This window comes from Halichoeres trimaculatus, unplaced genomic scaffold, assembly GCF_033239565.1.
Source record: "Halichoeres trimaculatus isolate MK-OKI-2021-1 unplaced genomic scaffold, fHalTri1.1 fHalTri1_scaffold_2, whole genome shotgun sequence".
Taxonomy (NCBI): Eukaryota; Metazoa; Chordata; class Actinopteri; order Labriformes; family Labridae; genus Halichoeres; species Halichoeres trimaculatus.
Genome location: NW_027437180.1, coordinates 30,548,244 through 30,566,944, shown reverse-complemented (window position 1 = coordinate 30,566,944; position 18,701 = coordinate 30,548,244). Strand labels below are relative to the sequence as shown.

General features: G+C 40.5%; 1 protein-coding gene across 6 annotated transcripts in view; it reads right to left on the bottom strand.

Annotated features, from left to right (window-relative positions):
* Positions 1-1,877: 1,877 nt before the first annotated feature.
* slit2 (slit homolog 2 (Drosophila)) overlaps positions 1,878-18,701 on the bottom strand; it is an 89,440-nt gene continuing 72,616 nt past the window's right edge. For 3 of the 6 annotated variants that reach the window (XM_074686180.1, XM_074686187.1, XM_074686195.1), the window contains 17 exons: positions 17,767-17,835; positions 17,366-17,437; positions 16,723-16,794; positions 16,554-16,625; positions 14,059-14,222; positions 12,780-12,904; positions 12,532-12,629; positions 10,834-10,973; positions 8,919-8,942; positions 7,883-7,976; positions 6,389-6,526; positions 5,996-6,236; positions 5,695-5,825; positions 5,425-5,579; positions 3,896-4,241; positions 3,575-3,789; positions 1,878-2,207 (listed from right to left, as the gene is read on the bottom strand). In XM_074686180.1, coding sequence (XP_074542281.1) covers positions 1,951-2,207; positions 3,575-3,789; positions 3,896-4,241; positions 5,425-5,579; positions 5,695-5,825; positions 5,996-6,236; positions 6,389-6,526; positions 7,883-7,976; positions 8,919-8,942; positions 10,834-10,973; positions 12,532-12,629; positions 12,780-12,904; positions 14,059-14,222; positions 16,554-16,625; positions 16,723-16,794; positions 17,366-17,437; positions 17,767-17,835 — 2,413 coding nt within the window. In that variant the 3' untranslated portion in view covers positions 1,878-1,950. Of the gene's footprint in view, positions 2,208-2,947; positions 2,992-3,574; positions 3,790-3,895; positions 4,242-5,424; positions 5,580-5,694; positions 5,826-5,995; positions 6,237-6,388; positions 6,527-7,882; positions 7,977-8,918; positions 8,943-10,833; positions 10,974-12,531; positions 12,630-12,779; positions 12,905-14,058; positions 14,223-16,553; positions 16,626-16,722; positions 16,795-17,365; positions 17,438-17,766; positions 17,836-18,701 lie in introns of all 6 variants that reach the window. The other 3 variants (XM_074686204.1, XM_074686213.1, XM_074686221.1) reach the window with 2 other exon arrangements.

The following is an 18,701-nucleotide window of genomic DNA, read 5'->3' as shown; positions in this document are numbered from 1 at the left end:
CTCTACAGTAACTAATCCTTTTATGCTACCTGTTAAGTAACAGACATCCACATCTGGGAAGCCAGAGGTTACAATTGACAACAAACAGTGTAATACAGATGACAACTGTAATGCAATTATCCTCCAGCAGGTGGTGGCATTGCACAAGCAAAAGAATCAAACTGCAGGAAAGGATTTGACCACTTTCGATTTTCTCTTGAGGTTATAGAGCAACCAAACCCTAAATTTAAAACACTCAGCATACTTTTTCCTCTTCCTTAAAAAAAAAAAAAATTGGCATTAAATTTATTTTCAAGTGATGGTTTTCTATAAATACTTGACTATATCAATAGGCCTCAAAATTTGAACGATTCTTCTCTCTAATTTGTTGAGGGGAATGTACGAAAGCAGGACCACTTACTGTGACAAAATAAAAGCAAAAGTGAGGAGTGTGAGGTAAATATTGTGTTTAATAAGCAAACATCAGTCAGGGAACTGACATTAGTCTGGGGATGGAGAGAATGGGGAAATATAAAGCACAATGCACATGTGTAGAGGTGGGGGGACATATTTATCTGTTACACAAGATGCCCCTTTACAGTAGGAGCAGGAAGTTCTATATAACATACAGATCAGGATCCAAGTCTACGGTACAAAAACTTAGCAGCAACAATGTTACGTCGGAGACCAAGGGGTTAACAAAGTAGTTTCATTTAGAAAAAGTCACAGTATTCTTTTAGCATAAATTTGTTAAAAAGGTAAAAACAGTTCTAAGCATCCTCCAGGGTCAATGCTACTCACAAGATCTGTGTGTGAAATACGTAAGTAGGGAAATTATCTATACATTTATACTCTAATATAAAGACCTTCTGGTAATGGCACAGTACAAACTCTCAGGAACGCGACAAAAATATACAATGTCTTCACGTCACATTTGCAGATTAAAATGTAACTAAGGTCTCTGGCAAGCACAATAGTTTCAGTGATCAAAAAACAACTTCTCTTCAACCAAAATAAAGGACACCATTTTGTTAGTTCAGCTATCTTGACAGATTATGTCTTTTTAATACAAAAATAAGGACAAATATAAATTAATATATATTAAAAGAATCAGATTGATACATAGGGGTTCTACTGAATAGGTACAGGTATTTATGGTACAATAAATACTTGTTGTTCATGACTGGGGAAGATAAACAGAGTAGTGTTTTCAATCTGGCAGGTAAAATGTATACGTTCTACAGGTGAGAGCATTTATGTGTGTGTGTGTTTGTGTTGTTCAGTAGCTGTAAAAAATACCACAAGTTTTTAGCACAGCTGTGTGTAGGATCGTGCACACAGTCTCAGAGGGTTCAGGAGGTTGACGGTGGTGGTTTCTCGTACTGAAGGGGGGTTTTCACTGCCCTCCGTCTCCCCAGGCCTTAATGCAGCTCCTCCTAGTGGTGAGTCTGTGCTACTACCAGTTAAGGTTACTCCTAAAACACAACTCACAGACAGGAAGCAGGGAGTCTACAGGAGGCGTTCTGCCATTAGAGACTGGTCAGTCCTCAAGGGGAAGAGAGTGTGGCACACCACTGGAGTCATCATGACCAACAAAAAAGAAGTAGACGCAAGGAAAAAGTCAACTCTTGTGTTTTTTGTCCATTTCTCCACTTCATAATAAAAAATAAGTCTGTTTTTGTACTTTACAATACAATTCAACATCCCCACCGAGGAAGCATCAAGCATCAGTCCGGCACTGACAAGAAAAGAAACTCTTTTTTCGTTGTTTCTCTTGTTTTTTTTTTCTTTTCCTTTTTGAGGATTTATAAAAAAAACAGGGCTGTGGAGGGTGGAGGCTTTTCTCAGAAGGAGTCCGACACCTTGGACGAGGGAGACGAGGATCAAGTAAGGCGGGCAGGAACATAAAACATATCTGTAGGGGAGGAAATCTGCAGTGGGTGTTGTCTCTTTTTTACTTTTTTTTTTTTTTTATGAGGAACATTTTGTACAGCCACACTTGACCACCTTCTCCACTTCCTGGACAAAAGAAGAGCCATCAGTGCACTGGAAGGTGTATTTCCTGCGTTTGCTGCGGAGGGGGGTGCAGCAGGTGCCCTGTCCTTCTGCTCCCCCCGGGCAGCTGCCTCGACACTCTAGACGGGAGACCTTCTCCTGGGTTTGGCACGCCGCGTAGCCTTGCTGTCTCTGGTAGACATCTCGGACCCGTTCCCCTCGGCATGCCACCTCTGCAGGCAGGAAGAGGGGGCAAAGGAGTTACACTAGAGCCAAGATTTAACTCTTAAAGAGGCCATAAGATAAAACAGTGATCTCCATGGGGTAAAAAGCCCAAACAGTAACTGAAGACATCAGGGGATTGAAGGGGGAACAATAAGAGGACACCTCAAGGAGAGCAGTCTTTAAAATTACCTCCCATGAAGAAGGATAATATTGAAATTCTTCAAAGATAATAATAAATAAATGGTGAGACCATAAACTAGAACATTAAAGTTATATGCTATAAAAGATTGACCTCAAATGTTGGAAAAACAAGGAATGATAACACTTTTTGTTTTTACTTTCCAGCAAGTTCTTCTGCTCCCCTGTTTATTATTATTGGAAATTATATTATACTGCCAACTCTTAAACTACGTTTATTACTCTTCAGAGAGAAATTAAAGTTAACTGATGTAATATACAGGAAAATGGACAAGGTTGTCAGACTTGGAAGGGTAAGACTAAAATTTTATTTGTCTAAGATAAAATGTTCTGACTGTAATTGCTTCTTATATTTCTGTTTTTAATTCGGAAGTTGTAGACCAATAGATCCAACTTCTTAAGCTTCACACTCTATGTGTATATGAGGAGCAGTGGGTGGACATACTTTGAGTTGCCTTGCAGAGGAAATCCAAAAACACAGACAGAAAAAGAAAGTAGGGAAAAAGAAAAAAGAGCAAATAAGAGGAACAACAAAGTAACCAGGTCTCACCTGATTTATCCCCCGTGAAGGATTAAGAGGAGGCTCAGGAGACGCTGAGTTAAAAAGCAGCGGGTTAGACGTGTTAATGCAGAGACGAGAAACACTGTTAGACACAGAGCTGAGAGGTTATTAATGAGACACAAACGATGAAGAAGAAGGTGCAGAAAGAGGTTTTTGTGTAGAAAGAGCTTTTAAAATTCTGAGCTGTATTTAATTATGCAAGAAAGAAAATTTCTCCTGTTAAGACTGTTTATTCTTTTATGAAACAGACTGAAATGAACAGAATAACCATTATTATCAGCAACAAAGCTATTTTTATATTGCAGTTTTTAATGTCTTGCGTAGAAATCAGACCGGAAAAGGCCTTTTCATCTTTTTGACACAGAGGCTATTCACAGTAAGTCACCTGATAGCCAGCAGGAGGAGAGTCTTTAGTTATGACACATCACTTACACGTGCAAAGGATGAAATAAGCAAAGCAACAAAGAGGCACCAATCTGTCAACAAGAGGTGCCAAGACACACAATCAGAACCCCCCTTAAAAGAGCTGAAAGTTTTCCCATGAAAGACTCTGTACACAAAAACAAAGCGGACATACAGCTCATGCGAACCCCTCCCAGACATCTCTTCACTCACCTCTGTCACAGGCCTCTCCTGTATATCCACTGTTACACTCGCAGTACGCTTTGCCCAGGCCTGACACTCTACACTTGCCGTGTTTACAGCGAGACAGGCTGCAGAGGTTATCCGCATCATGGTCCTGCTCATCACAGAGGACGCCAGCAAAACCAGGCTGACAGCGGCAGGAGTACGAGTAGGAGTTGATTGGGAGGCAGGTACCGTGTATACACCTGAGGAAGAGACAGGAAGGAAACACAGAGTGGATGGTTAAACAAAAACCTATTTTTAAACAAAACACTGCACCCATTGTCATCCACTTCAACAATGAAGACTCACTTGTTGCCATCACAGGGATTATTGACTTGCTGGTCACACAATGTCCCTGTCCAGCCGGGGTGGCAGGTACAGGTGAAGCCCCGATGCCCCGTTGGGTGGCAGTCACCCTGGACACAGGCGCCTCTTTGGCAGGGCTGGCAACCTGGCTCCACCCCATGGCCCAGCCACTGTCTGGTGGTGCTCTGTGCAGTCCCTGAACCTGACCCTAGCCCAGCCCCCAGGTCCTGGAGCTTGCCGTTGATGTAGAGGTTACGAAGGCAGCCATGGAAGCTGCTGCCATTTCTTCCCCCTGAGCTGTGCTGCAGGGACGAGAGACCCCCCGAGACTGAGGCACGCTCTGGCATACCTGGAAGAGAAAGGCTTGATTAGGGAGGAAAAGACGTGACACACGGTGAAACTATGTTCGGTAATAAATCTGAAGGCCAACACTGGGAGTTAATGTAATCATGTTGCTCTAAGAGAACAATGGTGCTGCAGTGTTTGAGCAATCTGCTGTTAATGTGTGTTTTGGAAACCCCACCAAAGAGAAGGCCAGCCATTAATCAAAGGTTGCTTTAGTGCTTCAGTAGAAGTCCTTTAGATATAGACTTCTTTACTATCTTTTAAATAAATTCAAATACATTGGAAAACCTTATATTATTGAGGGCGTTAAATTTGAATCTGGTTTAAAATTAAAATGCTATGAGGACGATCTGTTTTAATTGCACTCCCTGGTCACCTAGTGGCCCGTAGACTTTGCACACTGTCGTACATTACTTTTAGCAAGGTGTGTGTTTGTTTTGGAATTAAAAGGAGATTGGCTTGAAACAAATTTTCTTTGCTCAAGACAACATATTACAGGATACAACAAGGTAAGGTATTTATCAGTACAGTTATGTAGCGCGACGGTTTGAAACATGACATCAAGCAAACGTTGTAGCAACCGGCTATGTATTAGCAACATCGTCAGCCCGGTGCTCCCACATATCTGTAGGTTAATTAGCCTAAAGCTTGGGCTGTATCACTCTCCCGTTTAGCTTTCTTCTGCTCTTCTGTCCTTTTTCCGTCAGACAGTTAAGCTCCTGTGTCCACCATCACTACAAAAATAGTCACGGAAATTATTTTTAGCCGAGAAAATCACAGATCTCTGTGTTTTATCTCTTCTCACTACTTAACTTCTTCAGCCGGTGTGGTGTTGTCATAGAGACCTAAACATGCCGTAAATCAATCCAGTCCTGCTCGACCCAGTCGGGAAGCTGGGAAGTAACTATTTAAAATAACCCTTTAACCAGCGATAGTGGCGATGATAATCTCATTTTAAAGTGTGGATTATGATCAGGCATATATCTAGAAGGTAGACTTTTTCAAAACCACTTTAAAACTCCTCAAAGCCCCTTTAAAGTACAGATTCTTCTGTTTTGACTGGCCTTCAGTTCGATCTTCACAGACCAAATAAAAAGCCAACAGGGTAACTTTTATAAAAATAAAAATGATAAAGAATCTCTCTTTTGACGTTTGCATAGACACACAAACCGTACTGTGGTCCTTACCTCCAAGGTAAAGCGGTGAGTCGATGTTCAGTGTGGACTGTTTGCTGATAGAGTTGATGGATTTGGGCGGCCCACCGTCAATGGACAGAGACAAAGTCTGGTCTGAAGCCACCAACTCCACAGCATGGAAGCTCCCATCATTCACTGTCTCCACACTGAGAGAGAGACCAAAGTGAGGAATCCAGTCTCACTGTTTGAATCATCCATCATGTGAATTTTGCAGCATCCCTGAGTGTGCTGTTGGACATTTCTGTGTATGAGTGCATGTACCTGTATATAGCAGAAGGAGGGTAGGATCCGGTGTCGTAGCTGACCCTGAGGCGCCCTCTATACAACTCCATAGCGATGTGATCATTGTCGCCTTTATACAACAACACTCCACTGTCTTCATCTGTAGCAATCTGGAAACACAGAGGGAGGTTCCTTAAAATGGCTTTAGAGGTGACAGTCAAGATTATTCCTCACATCTATCACTGTAATGACAGCACAGTGTTACAGTTTATGAATAATGACACTGCACTTTGATTGCTTTCCCATTCTTTGATGGCTTGATAAAAATTTCATTTCACACCTGTAGACTGATGTTGGTCTCTGGTGAGAGGTGGCTGGCAGGAAGTTGCAGGTAGGACTCGCGGTTGACAAAGTTGACGCTGACGAGCGTCTCGCAGCGCTCACCCTCATAGCCTTGAAGACATTGGCAGCGAGGATCCGTTCCCACGACGACACACTGCGCTCCGTTGAGGCACTCGTGGTTGTCGCAGGGGCTGGTGCGTGGGAGGACCATGGGGGGAGCGAACTCACAGAACAAACCACTGCAACACACAAGTTCACAGAAAGCTGAGTGACTTTCTCATGAAGGGAACTAAAAGACAAAATTAATCTAATTAAAAATGTTAAAGCCACAAAAATTGAAGTTCTTTGGTGTATGTGTGTCTTTGACTTCCTCCTGGAAAGTGAACCTTACCTGTATCCCTCAGGACAGACGCAGGTGTATCCGTTAACTGCATCGATGCACTGTCCTCCGTTCTGACACTTGTTCTCTTCACAGTCATCTTGGTCCAGCTCACAGTGCTCACCTACATAACCTGGGGTACACTCACACCTGAAGTTTTAACACACACACACACACACACACACACATACACACACACAGTGAGGAACACTTCTTGGTACTGACACTTGAGCTCTGGATTACATGGAACTCTTATTGCTGTTCATAGCACTTTGGATTTGTGGTAACTGTGTCATATCGGGTTGAACTGCATCTTAATGTATCACATGCATGGACTGTATACAGAGTGGACAGCGCTGCTCTGCTATTTATCATTGTACGACTTTGAAGCCAAAACACCCCCATCACATGTGCAGCCAATGGTAGCAGTTGTGCAGCCAGAGTTTGCGCAATAGAGACTGTGAGGGAGAATATGAGTTAAGCCAGGTGACAAAAACAATATATTTTATTTTTCTTCTGAGTGTCTAATCACCACTTGGCTCTACATCCTGACATATTTTACAATCCCCGAAAAATACACAAACGTGATGTAAAACCTTGTTTTAAACTCTTACACCTAATGAAAATGAAACTTTTCAGAAAAAAAGGGGACTTGAATACAAGGCAGCCAAATAATATCTAAAAATCACCACAACAATCAGACATAAACATTTCTACAAGGTGTATTAATTTGTTAAAGTTTGAGCTCATCTGGAATAACTGGAGAGCCAGATTTTTTGACCTATACTGCAGCCAGCCACCAGGGGGAGCAGTTTTGTGGAGACCTCACTTTGAGCCAAGCAAGGTGACGTCCATTATTCTTTTTTACAGTTTATATTCATAGCTTTGCATGACACATGGTATCGTACTGTGTTGTACTGCATTGTATCGCATTGTATCGCATCGTAATATATCCTGTCCTAAAAAGGGAGATGTGTTGTAATGTATTGTACTGAAGAGGTGTTTAATTTCACAGCTATGACACATATTGTCCTGATTTTAACAAAGGGTTAAGATAAATTAAGCTGCAGAGTCAAAAGTATGATCAAGACCAAAAAGCTATCATATAAACACACTTCTAACAGCTTTTGGAAACATACTAATATATGAAAACACACACTGACCATAGTTACATTGTAAAAGAGCAAAAACTTTGCCTTATTTAGGATAAAACCTGCAGAAAACCGTCAGAAAACAAGACTTCCTCTCCATGCATACACATTTACTGCTTATCTCGGCAAAAAACATACAGCAACTCATTTATTTCAGAAATGTTTGTGTTTAAGTCCTGAGGGAGAGAAGGGAAAAAACACTGCAAACATCATGTACTCTGGATATGTGTGTGTGTGTGTGTGTGTGTGTGTGTGTGTGTGTGTGTGTGTGTGTGTGTGTGTGTGTGTGTGTGTGTGTGTGTGTGTGTGTGTGTGTGTGTGTGTGTGTGTGTGTGTGTGTGTGGTGTCCACTCACTTGTATCCCTGAAGGGTCAAAATGCACTTTGAGTCGTGCTGACATGGGTTCAGCTCTGGGGCACAAAAATCCAGTTTCTCTTCACAAAGCTCCCCTAGGGACACACACACACAAAGAGACACACAAACAAATGTTTTTTTTAATTTTCTGCATTTGATTCACAAAATTACTGAGTCAGTAAAGCCAAATGTAACATATGCTGTACATCACTGTATACATCTATGCAGCACAAACAGTCTGGTGCGTGTATGTATGTATGTGTGTGTGTGTGTGTGTGTGTCTGTGTGTGTGTGTGTGTGTGTGTGTGTGTGTGTGTTTGTGTGTGTGTGTAGCGAACATATGCTCTGATGATGGATGACTCTCTTTGGTTTAAAACCAACACACTGCTCTGATAAATGATTTCTTCTCTGGGAATGTCATATTCCTGCTAATATTCCCACGTGTATCCTGAGGATCCTCTGAGCTTCCACTGAATCGCTGATGAGGCATCAGGGAATAAACCGATACTCCCGGTAGTACAAGTCCACCAGGGGAATAATTATAGTTACACTTGTGAGTCAATGGAAAAATGTGTGTGAGTTGACAGGTGATGCATGAGCATCTTTTTGTCAATAAATCCCATTGTAAGACAAAGAAACTCCTAACTTCAAGGAATAACCATGCATGGCTAAAGACAGTCTATCATAAATGTGCAGGTCACTCCTGTCTGAGTAACTTTTGATGAAAGACTTTTCTCCCATTTATTTAGGGAAATCACTGAGCCTCTGCTCAGGTGGAAGACATTAGTTCTTGAAGATAGTTTGCCTACAGAGAAACACCATGTATGCACAAAGCAGCAAGTCATACAAGGTGTCCAAAAGGAGCTTCTATACATTTGTGAAAGTAATCACTGAGGACATGGCCATTACTGCAGACAGTACACAGGAGTCAGATATCACATTTCTGGGGAGCATGGATAAAGCAGGCAGGAAGGTGGGAAGGAAGGAAGCAAGGAAAGAGAGAGGGACAAGAAGAAGAGAGTGAAGAACAGACTGACCTCTCTCCACCTCATTGGTAGCAGCTGCAACCACAAAACAAATAAGACAGCAGATGATAGAAAGCAGCAAGACGGGAAAAAAAAGACACAGGACAGCAACAGAGAAAGACAGAGAGAACACGGCTTCAAAGGTTAGCATACAGAGATGATTAGCACAGTGCAAAAGCAGACAAACATATAGCAACAGGCTAGCGGTTTTAACACTGGAATCAAAGCAGTCAGGTGACAACATTATTGAGTTATTAAAGAGCCTTTGGTTGTACAAAACTCAGCCTTGGTTGTTAAAAGCTCATGTTGTTTGTTTTCTTGCTGACTTTAAATTGCTGCTGCAGATCATCCACACAGTCTCATGTGCAAGAGACTTTTCTGCTGAAGAGAAGAATCACGCTTCACTTTTAGACAGTCTAGGTTTGGCTCGTGCTGAAAGAAGCCAGCTACAGAATTGTTTGGTGGCTATTAACATGTTTGGTGGAGGATAATGGTGCAGGACTGATGTCACGGGTGAGGCCTAACTTTAACCCCAACTTTGTTGAAATAACAGGCAAGATTTTCTTGACTGAATGAGTGCAAACTTTGACAACCCAAAAACAACACGGTAGCCAAATACTGAGGAACACAGTGTATTTTAGGATATATGTGCATTTACGTGTACTGCCAACAATTGGAAAAAACAATGGTTGGTGGCAGATTTAACATTTTTTTTAGGATAGATTTTTTTTTTTTGAGTGAAATTAAGTGTTTTTTTTTTTTTTTTAAACACTGAGAATCAAGGTTAGATAAGTACTCTCTAATTACCTGTTATGCATTTCAGATTATTATGATTTTTTATGTTTCATTTGTGCTTCAGGAAAGTTAACCAGTGTTTGAGGAAAATAAATCTCTCTGTTATTACAGCTAACTCTGTGCGTTCCAAGGTTAAAATAGTTTTGGATTTGTCATAGTTTAGTTTTAGTTAGTTTTGACATTGTTTTTCTCATTAGAGTTTAGTTTTAAATAGTTTTGGAGCGAGCATTGTAATAATACTGTAACAACTAAAGTCAGACTCACATGCAATTAAACTATTACAGATGCTCTAACTCATTGCTCCACTACGCTTCGTTGCAGCACAGCGCAGCGCAGAGCCAGTCAGTGCAGTAAACAAGCATGTTCCAGTACCTTGCTATGATGGTGCCGTACGGCACTGACAACTGCCTAAAACTGTCGTAAAATTGGTTGGGAAAATGTGTTGGAATAATATACATCCTAGAGGCTTTTAATATTGTCAAAAACTATAACTAAGGTCATTTTGTTTATAATTTTGGTTAGTTTCCTTTAGTTTTGTGAACAGAAGATACAGTTTTAGTTTACTTATCATTTTTGTTTTCTTTTTCAGTTTTCATTAGTTTGAGTTAACTGCAATGTATTTCAAATTTTCGTTTTCGTTTTTCCTTTTGTTTCAGTTACCTATTATAACCTTGGTGTGTACTTCCTTAAAAGTGTGCATTGGTAACTCCAAAACAAACCTCATGTTGCTGAATGAATGAGACTGTATGAGCCACAACGATCACAGAGCGATATGAGAAAAAGAATTTGCATTAATCAACACAAAAACAAATTTAAATTCTGTTTTTTATGCCCTTTCTTGTTAACCTTTCGTTTTTTTCATTTTCATGGTCTTAAAACAATCTTTCCTTTCTTCCCCATGATTCCTTTTTTCTCTTTTAAATGCCTCTACAGTTTTACTTGACACATCTTAAAGGAGAGTTGTCTCTGAGTGATTTCGAATACCTACAATGGCTTTAACCACAACTTGTGTTTCAATATCTTGGAGGGTCAATTTCTTTTGAAAAAGTTGAACCCTTGAATCAGACACGAGGACAGCGGCTCCACAACCATCAGCCCCGCCCACTTCATTAAACCCATGCGTGTGCAGTACCTGTGTATTCTGGGGAGCACATGCATGTGTAGTTGTTGATCCCATCGACGCAGGTGGAGTTGTTCTCACAGTCGTTATCTTCGCAGTCATCGATGTTGATCTCACATGCGTCGCCTTCAAAACCCTCTGGACACACACACCTGAGGTCAAATGGACACACGCACATGTTAGCAGGAATCAAAGGGTACAATTATGTAGGATCTCTCTTCACACACTCACACATATTCTACCCATGCGTTAAGCTTATATCAGCAGTGTCAGCTTCATCTCCATATCCCCAGTCGAGAGTCATTATTCTGTTAACGTGAGCGTGCCTCAACTCTGTCTCTAGTACTCAGGTTTATTACAGCGTTCACACGCACACACACACCCACACACAGAGGCAGGCTGGTATATTATGGGTCTAATAAAGAGCTCTTATGCAGCACACACTTGGGTGGATTAATATCTCATTATACAGTCAACGACGGCTCTTCACCATGAATATTCCAACCCCTCATGTCAGAGAAGAAGAATGAAGTATGCAAAGGCGAAAACACAGACATGATGAAGAGGATGATGATGAAAAAGTGACAGAAACAACAAAGAGAAGGAGACAGAGGAGAATCAAAGTGTAGGGGATGGTCTAATGTCTGTGTGGGAGCATAAAATCCGTTGGGGGTAAGCAGACAGGCGTTAGATCCCCTCCTGTTACTAAACAACATAATGAAGAGAAGGTGATTCTCACAGCATGAGCGAGGACACAGCTGCTCCCCTGGGTTCTTTACCTCCTGTGCTCTCATTCCCACCTGTCATTAGCAGTATTAGGGCTGAAATTATCTCCATGGGTCTACCAGTCCCATGCCTTAATCACTGCTTCATTGGCCTTTATAGATATCAAGCACCTCATAATAACTACCCGATCATGTCTGGTGCTTCATACAGCATCAGTGCTGTGGTATTAATATGAAGAAGTACTCTTTTTGTGTACCTGATGCCACCACTTCTTTCAAGTAAGTGTTAACTACCTGGGGACACACACAGCTTAGCAATGCAGCAGAATTAACAGACATTTCAGGTGCCCTTAGGTTTCGGCACCTCCACAGAAGTGTTCTAAATTACTGTTTTAATCATAGTACTTGATGAAAGCCACACTTTACAGCTCCCTAATAGTAGCTTTGAAAAAAAAAAGAATTAGGTTGAGAGTGATTTAGAGAGCTGCTTTTCTTGCAATTAAAATGCTAAAGGTGTACAGCAATTAGGCATCGTACTTCCTTGAAAGAGGGGTATTCACACGGGAGAGATTTGAGGAAAGAAAGGTCAAAGCCAATGAAACAAGAGCAAAGGAATGCAAACATAAGTCTTGAACAAAAGTGAAGCAGCAAAAAGGTTAGCTCTAAGGATTTTTGCATTACAAGTCATCAGCAGCTTCAACAGGGTGCTTCATGACTGATGAAGGCGTGTGTCTCGAAGCTTTTTTGTTCTTGATTAAAATTCTTCATCCCACTTTAAAATAACCCTGAAAGAAGTCAACCTGGTTACTTCACAGAGGCCAACACCTTTCCTTCAGAGACATAGAAGACATATAGACTTCAAAGTTTGGAGGATGTCTGATGATTTTAGTGAGTGTAAAATAGTTGACGTGTTTTTTCACATCACTCATAAAGGTAAAGTGACTACAAGAAGCAGTTTGGTGAAATAATGGTCACACTTTCTCACCAGAAGTTGCTTCCTTCTCCTTCTTTCAGGTGGCAGGTGCCTCCATTCTGGCATGGGTTACTGATACAGGCATGAATTGGCTCTTCACAGTTCTGGCCCTGTATGCAGACATTAGAAAGTGCTTTAAGTGAACAATAACTAAAATGAACCCCGTGTTTGCATCTACATTTCTCATAACAGGAATGTTTTTAATTGAAGTTATTGTTATCTATTCAACTGCTCTGCTTTACATGTGCACATGTTCGTACCTTAAATCCATAGGGGCAGTTGCACCGGTAGTAGTTGACCGGGTCGTTGGAGCAGGTGCCGTCATTCTTGCAGGGGTTGGATAGGCAGGGCTCACACTTAGCCTGGATGCTTATTTCTACTGGACCTGTGTGTTGTAAACACATCAACACAAATGAATACCATTCTACGTTTAAGGCAGCCAAGATATAGAGCTTGATATACACTCAGACAGCTGTACATGATCAGGATCCTGCAGAAATCTTGCATTCTCAGAGGTAAACATTTTGTGCTGCAGAAAAGTTATGGTTCTTGTCACTTATGATAGATAATACTCTGCTCAAAGAGTACATCTTATTGATGTAAATAAATGACGGTTGATGAATTAAAGGCATCTCACAGCGTGGTGTTAATTTCATGTTGTATTGATGTAACAAGGACATTTTGATCTGCAAGACTTTTGATGCAGGACCATGAGTTGCACAGACATACAGACACACATATTCACACAGATTCCTATCAGTGGAACACACAGAGTTGGTCAGAGACTGAGGGCCAAGGAGGAAGAGGAGCAGTTTGTTCAGGTCAGGGCTCAGAGGATGAGGAAGGTTGGGCTGTCTGGAGGAGCTGGGCATGAGGGCACTCAGGAGGAAGTACTGGGAAATGATGTGCTACTTTACCTGGCACCAGAAAACCACAAGGCCCCGGGACTTCTATAGTGCGTCAGTTAGGTTAGGTTAAAAATAGGTTTTAGTAACGGAGTCAGAGTTACTGTATAATAAGGTTTACAGTTAGGGTCAGCAGTTAGAAGCATTTGAAGCATCAGGAGTTACAGCAAATCTGTGGAATTTAGGCTTATTGCATAAACAAATCCTTACATTTGATGCTGTCAATTGAAAACCATTACCCAATTTCCTTTAAATTGCAGATTAAAATGTTGGATTAATGTCCAAAAAAAATCCCATTCTCACTCATGTAAAAAGACCTCCCCTTTTTAAACATACTACATTTTGGGAGTATATGGTTTTCACTGGACAGCAAAGCTGTTAGTGGCAGCTTGTGGTCTCCTCTAGGAGTCCTCATTAAACATGTGTTTGTGTGATAGCACTGGGGAACAACAGTCCACTATTCTGCAAAGTATGCATGTGTGTATGCCTGCAATACCTTGTGTAATGCATGTTTGTTTTCTATATGTACTTAGCACCTGCTGCTATGTGCATGTACATGTGTGTGTGTCTGTGTGTGTGTGTGTGTGTGTGTGTGTGTGTGTGTGTGTGTGTGTGTGTGTGTGTGTGTGTTTACCTGTGCATGTGAATTTCTTGGAAGGTGTAGTGAGCAGCAGTTTGTCAGTCATGTCACCAGGCCCAGCACAGCGGGCAATGCCAGGCTCCTTGTAGCCACTCTTCACCCAGTCTGACAGCCACTGCATGTGGCAGTCACAGTACAGAGGGTTGGCACCCAGAGCCCTGAGAGGGAGGAGGGGGACACAGATTGTATTATGTGTACATATAAAAAATCAGCACTTTACCCTCAGAGCGGTTGTTTACAGAGAAAAACAAAGGCAAACTTGTCACTGCCTAAATACTTACAGGCTAAGTTATCCATCACTGTCATACTCAGAGTGAAACACTGGCTAATGAGACTTAAAATACGCTGTGTACTTCAGAAATTTTTACATGCTGGAGGAGTCTGCTGCTTTAAATGATGCAACACTCAAAAAGTGTGTGACTTCAGAAAACACAGCATGACTCTGCTCCAGACGTAATCTCCTTTTATGCTATTAACATAAAATTTGAGGATTACATATTTCTCTATCTCAAGGAAAAAAGCCTGTTTTACCTTGATAACAGGTTAATTTATTCCCTTATCTTCAGAAAACAAGAGGCAGATAAAAGCTTATGTTCTTCATAGCTTTGTTTTCTTTTTTTTTTCCACAGTAAGAGATAATAATAGAAAACTCAGAAACAAGTGTCTGTCTCAATGATTTTTTCGAAACTCGTTTTTTTACATTTCTATCATGGCTGTAAGAGAGTATTTATAAGTGGACAGTAACTTAAGTGCAGTCTAATGTGTCACCATTAATGTGTCCTGCTTTATCTCAAATTTTGAGATTGAATCAGTAGGTCCCACAGAGATTTTTGTTAAAATTAAACCTTTATTTAACCTGGTTAAGCCCATTGAGATTAAACATATCTTTTTAAGGAACACTTTGCCAAGATAGTCAGCAACAACAGAACGCAATGTTACTGACACAGACATACATGGAACAGAAGTACAATCGATAAGCACAAAAATGTTCAATAACTGTGCTTCTTCATTTCAGGTTTAAAAACATTTGGTGGCACAGGTTCCTTGAGTTTAAATCCTTTGCTTACACTCCTTAGGCCGAATGAGCACTATGAAGAAACAATTCTAAACTATAGAGGCTGAGCAATTCAGTCTGCCTAGCTAGTTTAGTGGCATCAATTGCTTTATCCATACTGCACAATGAAAATGTATTCATCAGTATTCGGTTTTGAGATTTGCCTGTGTCATATCAATGTAGCACAGTCTATCATTTATTTGTCTTATTGTCTTTATTGTTACTGGAAAAACTTCCTTAAAGGTGTTTCTGCTGTGGGTAGGGATTATGGCAGATTTATATTCTACAGCACGGGTAGCCAACCAGTCAGAGATCAAGAGCCACAAAAATGACCGTGGTACTACAGAGAGTCACGTGGTCTTCCCTCTCATACATAAAGGAAATGTCATAAAATGAAAATCAAATCATTTCCAATTTTCAAAGCGAGATTTATTGTGTTTGTGTGTTTAAATTTGTACTAGAGAAGAGAAACTGAAACTTAAGTATCTATCCCAACTGATCCCAATGCTGGCATCCATATATATATATATATATAGTTTAGATTGATTGGCACACCACTACTTAACTACTGCTTTATATATTTTTATATATTTTTTTTAGGAATGGATCGTAGAGCCACACACTGAAAGGCACAGAGCCACATGCGACTCGCGAGACACAGATTGACCACCCCTATTCTACAGTGAGATGAAACTAGAAGAAGCAGCAGGCTGTTCTCAGCGCTATCCGTGGTGCTGATCCTGGTGAGGGCCCTCTGGAAAGGCACTGACATTCCCACCAGCAGGTATCCAAAGCTATAAGTATCATCCTGAACTTCCATATGACACAACCTCTGCGGTCTCTTTTTTTAATTTTGAAAAAAATCTAAAAGAAAACTGAAGTAGGGGGAAAAAGTAATCATCAAATCATAAATCATCAAATTAAAATCAATTAGTCATGTCTTAGTTAAATCATGTTATCATTCTTAACAACACACTCCTGTGTTGTGTGTTGCTTGGCTGACTTTTGATTACAGATGCAAGAACATTGTGAATTTCTACAATGTTTATCTCAAAGTTCATAATGCCTCAAAATACCACCATGTTTTTTGCTGTAAATCATTAAAGATGAATTATTTTAAAACCAATTTTAAGCAAAGATAAATTGAGATTCAGATATGTTTTTGGTGATACAAAGAACGACTTCAAATTGCATTTCGGATAATACACCCTGCTTTGATTACTAATCCACAAAAAATACTGGAGAAGAATGTCTGACAGATTGGGTTTTAAGCTTAAACTCCTTTAAATGTAAATTAAACAGAAAACAGTGACAGAAAGAAGATGTGCACAGCTCTTATTTTCCTTTTTATATTAAAGAAATCCATAAGGTAAACAGAAGCTGATTCAAATTGAGGGTAAAGTGACCACCACTGATGTTTTTTTCAGATACTCACAGGTGGGAGAGTGATGACAGGTCTTTGAAGGCCCCCTCTGGTATCAGTGATATGTCATTACCATGGAGAGATCTAAGAAAAGGCGAGAGGAGGAAGAAGAAAGAGGAATTCAGCCATGCTTCTGAGATATCCAGCACCTAGAATGTGTCACGGTGAGATAGATACTCACAGCAAACGCAGAGACTTGAGTCCATCGAACGCTCTCACTGGGATGCACCGCAGGCGGTTGTAGCTCAGGATTCTTTATATGAAACACACAGTACATGTGTTGGCATGGAGACAACGGCACAGGTTTTGTTCAAAGCAGAGCACAAAAACTTAGATTCTTCTGAGAAAAGGGGTCAGGCTGACTTGTAAAATCATGTTTTTCATTCGTAAAACACACACATGCAGCCAAATGAAAGCTGTCACTCATTTCAGCCTGTAACACAAAAATATGTTATAATTGTGTCTTTATATTCTGCCTGTCTCAAACAAGTGTATCTCCAACTTCTGACTTCTTTCTTCTACTCTTTTCTTTTTAATTTTTGATGTGTTTTTTTGGCAGCGTTTTGTGTGAACTCAGCATTTTCTTCTTGCTGTGTGGTTTTGGCCATTTTTTTTTACTGCCTCAAGATGAACATGAAGTTGTTTTTTAAAAAAAATGATGCTGGATATTACTTATATATGCAGGAAAAAACAATTTAAAATATCTGCAGCAACATCAAGTCCTATATCTTTTTCTAAATACATATAAATACACTCACACACACTTTTAGACACAACCCACACACACTTCCATTGGAAAGGTAACAATATAAAGCCAAACTCACAGGGTAAGCAGCTCTGACATGTTACTGAGGCTGTGGTTGGACAACGTGCTGATCTGGTTGTTACTCAAATCACTGAAAAGGAAACACAGCAAATACATGAAACACACACACATGCATGATAAAATCACACAGACAGGCGCTGATTAAACTGTTCAATTTTTCTATTGAGGCTACATCACAGCCAAACAGGCGTCGCATTAAAAGAGACACAAGCCAGAGCTCTGCTTAAACACAAAGTAGTTAGTGTTGGTCCTTAAAGCACAGAGCAGCAAACACACGCCAAATCATGATCCTAGTTGGAATGGTTCTGTAAGTTTAGCTGTGCAAGAATCTGGATTTGTCATCTGCACGTCTGAGCTTTAGCAGTAGTCGTGTGGGAGAGTCATGTGGGAGAAACTTACATGAGAGTCAAGTGTTTGTAATTGGAGAGCTCCACAGGAACCTGAGTGAAGTGGTTACCATCCAGATACCTGAAAGGCAGCGATCAGGGTGGAGAAAAGGAAAAAGATGTGCGGAGGGTTGGGGAAGAGCAGAACATGAGAAGAAAGAAAATGAAGTTATTTAACCGTGTGGGAAATTCTTCATCTCCAGCAGTGTGAGCAGTCATTACAGCCTCAGCCATAATAAACACCGGGGTCTAATATCCCCACAGGCATTCACTAATACAGTGAAACCACCCTTTCCTCTCGCAATTTCTCTTTCACACACGCATACATGCACGTTTGTGATCCTATCTCCTCTGCTGTGTGACAATGGGCAATTAATCCAGCATATTAATTAAGACTGTGTTAATATGGAGGAGAGCACGTCCCCCACAGGAGGAGTAGAATGATAGAAAATACCACCAGGCTTGCTGTCTGATGTTTAATTTAGGGATATTATTTTGAGATCATCTGGGATTTTGTGTGTGTGGATGTGTGAGTTTAACAGGATTAGTTTCTGTAACAGAATCTTTTGTCTCTATCTGTGACTGTGTGGTGACGTATGGTTTCTTCCAGTGTTTTCTCACTTTGTAGCTTCAGTGGATAAAAGATTGATTCAAATGTGCTATTCAAACAAATGTACATTGGCTGCCTGTTGTATTGATTTTAAGATTATTTTAATCACATTCAAGGCCCAACATGGACTCACCCCTGAAAAAGCATGCCAGAGAAATTCAGACTTGCACAATCAGTCCCCCTTTTTATACGATACCTCAAGACTTATTTTTACAGAGAAGCTTTTAAACAGTTCTCTTTTTCTTTGAATTTCTGGGGGTTTGTTTTATGTATACTTATAGATTTATCTGATTGCTTGGCTGCTTCTGTTTTTTATAGTTTGTTGGTCATTTTACTAG